Raw genomic sequence first — 10,452 nt, 5'->3', positions numbered from 1 at the left:
CTCTACCTACACTTTGACAAAGAGAGAAAGAGGCTCAAATACGTCCCGTAGCTGAATGGTCTCAGTTAATAAAGAGTACGTAAACATGAGCGCCACTGCCATACAACCAGCTACTACTCGCATAACAAATATTCCCCAACCACATTAGGTTGCATATTCGGTAATGTTGTGAGGGCTGCAAGGTAAACCACGAGGTAGATGCGCCCAATCTCCCGGGTCATGGGTATCATTTAGCTGTGTACACACCCTCCCCTTTTGCACATACCATCTGCAGCCTGTGTGTCGCAAGCATCATGTCGCTCAGCGTTGATCACAGGGATGAAATCCCTCGAGCGCTACAGCGAGCCTCTCTGTACTCAGCACCTCAAGGAAGTACAATTGGTGAGGCCCACGGTACTCGCCACTGATAACAGCAATGATACGAGCTCTGATGACCGCTGCTATGTTCGTCAAGCTCGTCCCTCTTCGCTTCGAAAATGCCGTGCTTTCATGTCCAGGCCACGCCACTCGTAATGGAGGGAGGTCTGGTTAATATTGCTCAGGTCTTGAACCTGGAGCTTTCTGACAGTGCGAAGCGATTGAATCATAAGCTCATTTGGCTGTCTTTTGGACAAACTCTCAGCTGCCTGCCACGAGGTGGTGGCCTGACGACTTCCTCTTCCACGGAATGCCTCTCAGTCCTCGAGCACGAATTTAGGCAACAAGATGATGCGATTGCTCCATGAAATTGCAGCGCCAAGCGGATGATTGTTTTCAAGTCTTGGCTTAGTCAACCGTGTAGCAAAAGTTCCCGTTTGTCACTTGATTGATTTGAAGGAACGTCGTTGTTTAGACCAAGTTTGCAGCCGCAGTCAAGTCTTGTACAAAATACTCCACTCTACATGCCCTTGTTACCCTGCATTCAAAACTACGGCTGGCGCAGTAACCTCACTGCTACGTCAGCAACTGGACGTTCCCAACAAGCTATGTCACGTGAAAACGCGTCTTTTTGGGTCGTGATTATTGGAGGAAAGCTGATCATTTGTCGCGTATTAGCGGTTGTCATCGCAAAGAAACAAGCTGTTTTCTCTAACGTACCTAACTTAGGCACATGCCAAAATTCACAGCGCAATCATGGCTGCCACGACGGAGTACAAGAAATTTCTGGCAGAAGAGATTCTGACCGAGGACAAGGTGGTGAGTGAGCCTCTTCCTCTCGCATCGTCCTCGCGGTTTAAAAACTCCTCGTGCTAAGATACCACATATCAAGATTACTTATCGGTACCTTGGCCGATCCCTTGGCGTGCGATTGAATGTCGCTAAACAGTGAGCATTCTGTCATTTTGACTTGATTCAAATATCAGATATCTTGATCAACTGACTTCAATCACTGCAAAGAATGCTCTACGAGTTTCACAAGTCGCAAAATGAACGGAAGCCAGGTACTATTCATGCGACTTATCTCGTGTACGGGGTCAAGCCAAACGAGGACTCGCCTCAAGGCCAGTCACAGCCGGATGGGGACATTGAGATGGCGAGCTCCATGCCCGAGGTTGAAGAAACCTCGGAGCAAGTCCCGGTCTTTACGGTCACTTTGGTGAAGGAGGAAAATCTTGAGGACTGCCTAGCGCAGTATGAACAAGTGACCTCCATTCACGTATACAGCATAGGAAAACATCCTATGAACGTGAGTTTTTGATTCATTGATTTGGAGCCAGGGGGTTCAAAGAGCTGACAGCCATACAAGGACCCGCAACTTCTATCGGACGCAGCTCACCAAGTGCTCCAGATCGCGTCCACGGACGATGCTCTTGAGCTGAACAGAAAACTGGGCAACATTAGCAACTCTCAAGTGCGGCGACGAGACCGCAGGGGCTTACCGATCCCGCCACCGGTCACGGTAAAGTCGGAACCGAAGCCCAGCCAACCGGTGAAGGCCGAGCCTCCCAAATCCCAGGGACCATTCGGAAAGTCAAATGTGCCCGCCAAAGACGAGTCCAAGTCTCTGGCCACCTCATCTGCAAAATCATCACAAGCAGCGTCGGCGGCCTCTACGCAAAGCGACAGCAAGAAGCCTCCTTCGTCTATGAAGCGGGGCGGCTCCGGCGGTCTAATGCAGGCCTTTGCAAAGGCTAAGCCCAAGAAGAAGGTCGAGGTGGCTGCACCGTCTCAGACCGACACTGCTATGTCGGATGACGGAGAAGATGATTCGGAAGCCGTGCCCGCGCCGAAAAATGCCGAGCCTACTGATGGAGCTGCCGGTCGGAAGTCGCGAAAGGAGCGGGAGGAGGAGCTGAAGCGCATGATGGAAGAGGATGACGATGATGTGGAGGAAGAGAAAGAGCGCGAAGACACCCCAATAGAAGAGCCAGAAGAGGAGCCCGAGGAAGCGCCTGCCCCTGAGGTCCCTAAAGAGCCTGAAGAGCCGGCAGAGGTCATCTCGGCTAGTACCGGGGATGGCCGGAGGCGTGGCAGGAAGCGTGTCATGCGCAAGAAGCAAGTCATGGACGATCAGGGCTACCTTGGTAAGTCATACTTTGTCAACTCAGAAAGTTGTGAAAAAAAGTGTCTGCTGTACCGCCAACTAACATCGTTGTGTCTATCAGTCACAATTCAGGAAGCGGCCTGGGAGTCTTTCTCCGAGGATGATACCCCGTCAAGTTCTGCAAAGCAAGCAAAGCCTGTCGTGGCTGCGCCGGCCACAGCATCTGCCGCAAAAGGCAAAAAGGCTGGAGCAAAAGGGCAAGGCAACATCATGTCATTCTTTTCGAAGAAATGATTTGATAAAACTGTTGCGTAGGTTTGCTATGGTATTTGGGCAGCCCGTGATACTCATGTATCTACATAGCACTGAAGACACGCAAGGGTTAATGGCTACCTAATTATCATGAAGAATATGGAGTCAGTCTCCACCCGTTTACTGTATTCAAAACATGCTTGAACACAATCTTCTCGACTTGTGATTTTTATTTTTGCGTACCAATCACTTTAGTAGCGAGAAAAGCAGTAATGAGGGGGCAAGCAGCAGTCGGTCAAGGTAAACCTGTAGATAATCACATTCACAAGTCGAGGGGTTAGGGCGTGTACCAGCTTTCTGGGTTCCCAGCCAAAAAAAAAAAAAAAAAAAAAAAAAAAAAAAAAAAAGAGCCAGGGGGTTGAGTTGACGCATGGTCGCCCTTCCCCGCACAAACCCAGCAGGCACATCGCACTGGACGTCACTACGCCGAGTCGGGTCAGGTCCCGAAGCTTGCCTGTGTGTAGCTCAACTGCGAAGCTCCTACAGCAACTTGAAACTCGGGAGGCGTGCGTGTTCTCTTTTTTTCTTTCGACATTGCAGCTCTTGGGCATTAAAAAGTCAGTCCTTCCCAAGGCTTGAGCCATGATTTTATTTTCTTGCGAAATCTTTTAATTGTTTCTTCCACTGCTGGTTACATTTTGGTTTGTTGGTTGGTTGACTGTCAGCACAAAGTTAATAATCCGCGCCTTGCAAGATTGACCCAGCATTTCGGTCACAATGGGTCCAACTAAGTTCCTGTTCCTTTTGCCGTTACTCGCCCACTTAGCCGAGGCGAATGCGGGCGACTCCGCGCAGGTACCACTTCACGGTTTCGAACACGCCGCTTGTCCAGACTACGCAAGCTATTCAAAGTATAAACAGTAAGCACGACGGCCATCTCCCCCGACTCAAGCTTGGAGCTACGTTTTCATACTGACCCAACATCCCGCCCCGCCTCAACAGCCCACCGTTCAGCGATGGACCCCTCAAATTACCTTACCAGCGGCCCGATCCGCGCTGCCGGACCTTCAACAACGATGCGATCGAGAAGGTCATCAAGGATGTCACCTCTCGGATGAAGGACCCCGACATGGCGCGCCTGTTTGAGAACGCGTTCCCCTCGACGACGGACACAACGGTCAAGTTCCACACCGACGGCAAGACCAAACATAGGAGCAAGCCCCACGACGAAGACGACGACTTCTTCGGCTTCGGCACCGACAGCAAAGGCGCTTGGGAGGGCCCTCAGTCTTTTATAATAACCGGCGACATCATCGCCGAATGGCTGCGCGACAGCACGAACCAGCTGGCGCCGTACCAACCCCTCGCCCAAAAGAACCAGGCTGTCCGCACCCTTATCCTGGGCGCCATAAACACCCAGGCCGAGTACATCATCCAGAGTCCGTACTGCAACGCCTTCCAGCCGCCGCCCATCGCCAATCTCCCCATAAGCCACAACGGGCAGGATGATACGGTGCACCCCAACTACGACCCGAACTTTGTCTTTGAGTGCAAGTATGAGCTCGATAGCCTAGCCCACTTCCTGGCCATTGGAAACGACTTCTTTGAGGAGACTGGGTCCACAGAGTTTGTCAACTCGCGCTGGCTGCTTGCCCTCGACACCCTCCTCATCGTGCTCGAGCAGCAGGCGATGCCGACCTTCAACTCCAAGACTGGCAGCTTCAGACTCAACCAGTACACGTTTCAGCGGAGGACCACCCTCGGCACCGAGACGCTCAACCTACAGGGCGTGGGCAACCCGCTCGGGAACGGTACTGGGCTCGTGCGGTCCGCTTTCCGGCCGAGCGACGACGCCAGCATTCTCGGCTTCTTCATCCCGGCCAACGCCATGATGGCCGTGGAGCTCGGGCGAGCAGCCAAGGCTCTAAAGGCTGCTGACATGGCCGACGACACCCTCACCGCGACGGTCGAGAGGTGGAGCAAGACCATCACCGAGGCCGTCTGGGAGCACGGCGTCGTCAAGCACAAGACCCACGGTGATGTGTTTGCGTACGAGGTGGACGGCTACGGCTCGGCGATTTTGATGGATGACGCCAACTATCCGTCGCTGCTGGCGCTACCTGTTATGGGGTTCGTTTCAAAGGAGGACAAGATATATCAGAACACGCGCAAGATGCTACTTTCGAAGCAGTCCAACCCTTACTACCTCGAAGGCAGGGATTTCAGGGGTATCGGAGGTATGTCTGTTTACAACAAGGCCCGGAAGTGGGGAAATTGCGTCTCTGCTTGTGCGTGTGTGCTGACCAAACTTACACGTCTCACAGGTCCGCATATTGGCCTCCAGAACGCCTGGCCTATGAGTCTCTTGATGCAAGCTCAGACTACGGACGATGATGAAGAAATCCAAGGATGTCTGCAGCTTGTTCTCAAGTCTGCTCTTCTCGGCCTTGTGCATGAGAGTGTTGATGTTAATCAAATCACTTCCTACACAAGGAGCTGGTTCGCCTGTAAGGAGCCCCGTTCATATGACCCAACATGGATTTGGTCTTTTGAGTGAGAATGAAGCGACTAACATCGTTTTTTTTCGCAATCAATAGGGGCAAATGGGGTATTTGCTGCCACCATTCTAGACCTTGCCAAGAGGAAACCATATCTGATTTTCAAGGACAGCGAGCCCTATGTGATTTAAGTTGCGGGCGTTTATGCCAATAGATTTAGAATCAAAACATACATGTTTATTACGCAGGCACTTGCCAGCCTGAGGGGTTGAGTATACCAAATCATTGCACCGAGGGGATCGGATCGCCCAGCTTTCCATCCAGGTGCCTAGTTCTAGAATGATAGATCTATTATTCCCTCTTATCAGACGGGTGCGAACAGCTACCTACCCAGCTATCCCAACATCCACGTAACTGCAAGTGATGAAAGGGAAGGGAACGGGACCAGGAGACCGACCGAGCCGATGAGAATGTGCGACCCAGTTGCAATCAGCCCGTTCTAAGGTCTGATTTTATCCATCCTTCCAGTCCGTATTCTGCCCTCATCTGATTCCTTTAGTATCATGTCCTACTTGCTTTGAAATCTAATACCTTCAGGTAACACACCTAGGGCCTCCACAGCGGTTCACCGACGCTACGTAACCCCACCCCCCCCCCCCCCCCCCTGGTGCAAAATTGATAACACAGATATTCATATAGTAACTGTGGACACGGCTCGTACCATTCGGAACTATGACAACGTGAGTTAACTGGATGGTTCATTCGTATTTGGCCTCCTCATAAGTTCATAATAAAGCGAGATGCGGTGTGCGCTATGCTAGCTTAAAACACCCATCTCTAAACCAGACACTATTTCTCAAGAAAACGAAAAAGGTATCCCTCGTGTCGCATCAACATCACAACCTAAACAATTACCAAACATCATCAACACCAACACCCAGGATATTCCAACTCATCAAATTTCCTCCACAGCACAGTTGGGGTGGAGCACGTAGACAACACGGACGGCGCGCGCCGATGAGCCCTCTACAGTGGCGGCATCGCCGTCTTCCGACTGGGCCTCGACGGCCATGAGGATATGTTCCTGCAAAACGATAGGCGCCAAGGTTAGTAAGAGCTAGATACGGTTTGGGGTACACCATCAATAAGAGTTCCATCTCATGACTTACCTTGACCATCTTTTTGAGCACCATTGTGGCCAGTTTCTTTTCCCTGTTGAAGTCTTCCTCGCTCGCAAGCTCGTCCTCCTTTTGCTCCAAGTACCAGTTGACGAGGTCGTCGCCAGAGATGCCCTCGCCGCTGCCCGAGACCTCGTCCTCGGCGACACGTTGGACCATCATGTTTAGCATCGCTACCCACTTCTCGTGGGTGATGGTCACCTTTTGGCTAGCTGGCGTTGTCGTCGACGCGTTCTGGGCAGCCTCCTCGCCGCCCATTGGCGAGTCCTCATCTGGAGCTTGACCTGCCTGTGCCGCCCGGCGGAGCGTCTCCTGGTCATCCTCGGGTGCATCCTCCTCGTCGTCAACCTCGACGTCGTCGTGTTCCACCGATATAATACTTTGACGCAGCAGGTTATAGGCCTCGTCGACCATGTGAGAGGCAATTTCCTCGACGCAGTTGACCTTGGCAATGGCTTCGCTCAGCCGAATCATACTCTCCAGCTGACGGACCGTGATGCGGTAGCTGTTTTTGCCCACGCCGCCCTGTGCGTCGTCGGCTCGCAGCTCGCGGTAATGTTTTACCAGGGTCTGCTTGGCCTCCTCGGTAAACTCGGGCCTGAATGTGCGAGCAAATCGAATGTAGCGCTGCAGCTGCTCGGTGCTGAACTCAGGCTCGATGGCCTCGTCACGCAGCTGGTGAATCCCGACGATGTGCTCAGCGAGATGGCGATCAGTGCGTTCGTTGCACTCGTCTAGCACCACAAAGAAGAGATCGAAACGAGACATGATGGGCGCACTCATGTTGATGTTAGCCCGCAGCGTTGTCTTTCGGTTATACCGCCCACCCACTGGGTTGGCTGCCGCCAGGATGGATGTACGCGCATTGAGAGTTGCTTGTATACCTGCCTTGGCGATAGAAATGGTTTGCTGTTCCATAGCTTCGTGGATTGCTACCTGGTCGGCAATGTCCATCTTGTCGAACTCGTCAATGGCGCAAATGCCGTTGTCTGCCAGCATCAGAGCACCGGCTTCGATAGTGAACTCGCCAGTTTCCTCATCCTTGACCACTGCAGCCGTCAAACCTGCTGCTGAAGAGGCCTTTCCTGATGTGTAAACCGCCCGTGGTGCGAATGAGCAGATGTATTTGAGGAATTGTGATTTGGACGTTGACGGATCCCCCACAATGCAGATGTTGATGTCGCCACGGAGCTGCATGCCCTCTGCTGTAGTTTTGTGGACACCGGACATGAGCTGTAGCAGCAGGCCTTTCTTGACCACATTGTGACCATACACTGTTGGTGCTATAGACTGCACTAGACGGTCGTAAATCTTGTCGCTGTGCACCATACTACGCAGATCATCAATCTCGGATGTGCTGTATGATGCCAGTACTGCCGCCTGCGCCTCCTCTTGTGTTTCTGTTACATCCGACGAAGCTGCGTGGGCCAATGCCGCTGCAATCTCAGCCGCACCTCCCTTTGATGAACCTCCTAACCCATCACTATGTGGTATGACCATGCAAGCGAGGAATGCCAACCTGTAAGTCAAATCCCTCACACCAAGAGACTTGAGTCCGGTAACTCCTGAGCCACCAGCCTCGGCGGGGCGGGGTGCCTTGTCGTCGCGTACCGCTGTGGCTCTCAGTCCTGGCAGGCCCATCTGACTGACATCGGGTACGACGATGAGTGCGCCAGTGAAGACGCACTTTTCACCAGCCTTCGCGCGGTCGACGATTTCACCGCGCATAATGACATCCATTGTACGAGGCATGCTGCCTGTGGGAATTTCACTGCTGTTCTCTTGGATACGAACCTTTTGCCAGTCAACAAAGGTGCTTTGCCTGATATCAAGCTGCCATGCCAGACGATTTTGACAGTTGTCGTTGGGGCACTGAGTTGGCTCTGTGTAGCGGAAGGTCTGCTCTACGTTTGGCACAATGGCCTTACAGGCCTGGCACATGAACGTTGCCAACGACAGCTCTGGACGGACTTCAGATGTGCGGGTGACGGTGCCGGATATGCTCAGTAGCTGCCCGATATTCTTTGCGCGCAGTGCGCGCACCCGGCTGACCAGGGGAAGGTTGTAGAAGGCTATCGAAAACAGCTTGTCCGTCTGCTGGTTGGTCGTCTTCTCTGCCAAATCGCTCTGGCTGGCCGAGCCGACATTGCTGGCACCCGAGGTCGTCATGTTGCTCGAGGCCGTTGTTGGTTGGCGGTGCTCGCGGAAGTATTGCGGTTCGTACTTTGCGATCATGTTATGCAGACCTGTGGTAAGATAAGGCAGGAAACGGTAGTACTCTCTGACTATTGCCTCTGCCAGGTTACCATTCTGGTAGGTGCTGAGATGTTTAAAGTCGACGTAAAGTGTAGAGAGTTGATGCGTCCGCATCCCATGGATTTGGGCGACATAGTAAACTCTGGTTGTCACGGCGCTTGAGGCTGGTTGACCAGAGGAGTCGGGCTCTTCGGTATACCTGAAAAGGGGTGCGAAGCCAGAGACTGTTAGCAATGTACTGAACTAGATCACAATGGTCTCACAGACCTATACGTACGATTCTATAAACTCTTCAAAGTGTTGTTGGATGGCAAGACCGACGCGATCCTCAACGCGGGGTACTTGTTGATCAGGCCTTCGAGATTTAATTGGGACCTGGTCGTCGGCAAAGCCATCACCCTCGTCGTCGCTGGGCGCGCCCATGCTCTCGGACGGAGGGGCGCGGGGTCGACCAGCCGAAGAGCTGGGGTGTTGAGGACGTCTGAAGCCGCTGGAGCGAGGGGCATCAGACATCATGAATCCCGCATCGCTCGAGGGGGTCGCCATTGCGATCGGTGATGGGCGGCTGTGGCGCGCAGACAAACTGAGAAATACGGTTAGTTGCAGTACTCTAAGAGGTTTCGTTGAGTCTGTCGCGAAACATGTGGGCGAGTTGTGTATGCCCGTCTAGGTGGGTTATTTTTCAGGCGCTTGAAGGAGGCGGGCGCTTGTATTGATGTGCATTCATTGCCAGGCAACGGCGCAAAAGCGGGGACGTGTATAACGCGTCGGGTCGCGTCCAGTTTAATTGATTTTTCCCCCTTGGTCAGCTCCATGCAACCTCTCTATGCAGTGTGTACACCCGCCAAAAGCACATGCAACCCAATCCAACTCTTACTCAGAGCCTGCCTTGCCCAGATTAATCATGATATATTCCCAGTTTCCCATACGCCGTACATGCCGTAAAAAAGACAATTAAACATCAGTCCATCCAAACCCGGCTAAATATTCACCCCTGAGCGTCAGTGTTACTCACGCAGAGGGCGACACATAATCCTACAAACAAATTCATATTTTTACACTTTAATAAGAATGAACCTGGGAAATTCAAATGTTAGCAAAGAAAAAACTGTCGAGGAAACCTCAGCGTGAATAAACTGACCTGCTCTGCAAGAGACACCCATTCTTCCACTCCCCTTACGTAGGGGTCTGAGGATGCGTCTGCCGTGGACTCGTGGCCCCAGATGACCATCTCTTCAAATTCGGCTTTTGTATCCAAGGCGGTTGTCGCTACCTTTTCCTCGGCGTCAACATCTACAGTTACCGGTTCATCTGCTCTGGTCTCCGCCGGCCCATCCTCTGGTCCCTTTTCCACAACGATGCCTTTATATCCCTCCGGGACCCTGATGGCCTTGCCATGCAACTTCCTCCCTCGAAAGAAGGCAGTTTTCTTTCCTGAAAGCGAGCGTTAGCGTTCAATTCAAGGAACTAAGCTGTAATTTGTCGAAAGCTTACCATCCTGCGACTCTGTGGGCTTCCAGTAACTTTGTACCTGGTCGACTGGACCATCATGGTGGATTGTGCAGGGCAGAAGGTGCACTGCCGCTGAAGACTTGCTCTCCTTTTGAGAAGTTATCTCGATTATTTTTTGGGACATCTTGAATGTTTTTTTTTTCGGCAGAAGTGTTTATTCCGTAATGATGTTTACAGCAACTTTTCTGTTGTCAATGGGTAACAAATCCAGACGAAATTCGACGCGCGTGTTCTTGGTCAGGAGACGCGTTGAAGTCAAAGCGAGTGGGTCAGAAGTTGACCACCTCATTTA

General features: G+C 52.2%; 4 protein-coding genes across 4 annotated transcripts; 2 read left to right on the top strand and 2 right to left on the bottom strand.

Annotated features, from left to right (window-relative positions):
• Positions 1-1,014: 1,014 nt before the first annotated feature.
• On the top strand, positions 1,015-2,888 carry MGG_04127 (uncharacterized protein). The gene is made up of 5 exons (XM_003719655.1): positions 1,015-1,176; positions 1,250-1,305; positions 1,378-1,666; positions 1,727-2,504; positions 2,586-2,888. The coding sequence occupies exons 1-5, from the start codon at positions 1,114-1,116 to the stop codon at positions 2,756-2,758; spliced, it is 1,359 nt and encodes a 452-aa protein (XP_003719703.1). The 5' UTR covers positions 1,015-1,113; the 3' UTR covers positions 2,759-2,888.
• A 256-nt stretch (positions 2,889-3,144) lies between these two features.
• Positions 3,145-5,607, top strand: MGG_04128 (uncharacterized protein). The gene is made up of 4 exons (XM_003719654.1): positions 3,145-3,636; positions 3,719-4,953; positions 5,041-5,223; positions 5,314-5,607. The coding sequence occupies exons 1-4, from the start codon at positions 3,494-3,496 to the stop codon at positions 5,403-5,405; spliced, it is 1,653 nt and encodes a 550-aa protein (XP_003719702.1). The 5' UTR covers positions 3,145-3,493; the 3' UTR covers positions 5,406-5,607.
• A 310-nt stretch (positions 5,608-5,917) lies between these two features.
• MGG_17683 (uncharacterized protein) lies at positions 5,918-9,364 on the bottom strand. Its single transcript, XM_003719653.1, has 3 exons — positions 8,926-9,364; positions 6,384-8,847; positions 5,918-6,298 (listed from the first exon to the last, which is right to left on the bottom strand). Exons 1-3 carry the CDS (start codon positions 9,192-9,194, stop codon positions 6,170-6,172), a joined length of 2,862 nt encoding a protein of 953 aa, XP_003719701.1. The 5' UTR covers positions 9,195-9,364; the 3' UTR covers positions 5,918-6,169.
• Positions 9,332-10,388, bottom strand: MGG_17682 (uncharacterized protein). Its single transcript, XM_003719652.1, has 3 exons — positions 10,143-10,388; positions 9,790-10,082; positions 9,332-9,725 (listed from the first exon to the last, which is right to left on the bottom strand). Exons 1-3 carry the CDS (start codon positions 10,282-10,284, stop codon positions 9,711-9,713), a joined length of 450 nt encoding a protein of 149 aa, XP_003719700.1. The 5' UTR covers positions 10,285-10,388; the 3' UTR covers positions 9,332-9,710.
• Positions 10,389-10,452: the final 64 nt, after the last annotated feature.

Source organism: Pyricularia oryzae, chromosome 6 (genome assembly GCF_000002495.2).
Source record: "Pyricularia oryzae 70-15 chromosome 6, whole genome shotgun sequence".
Lineage (NCBI taxonomy): Eukaryota > Fungi > Ascomycota > Sordariomycetes > Magnaporthales > Pyriculariaceae > Pyricularia > Pyricularia oryzae.
Note: the sequence above shows the minus strand (reverse complement) of the source record. Positions and strands in the feature narration are given on the sequence as shown.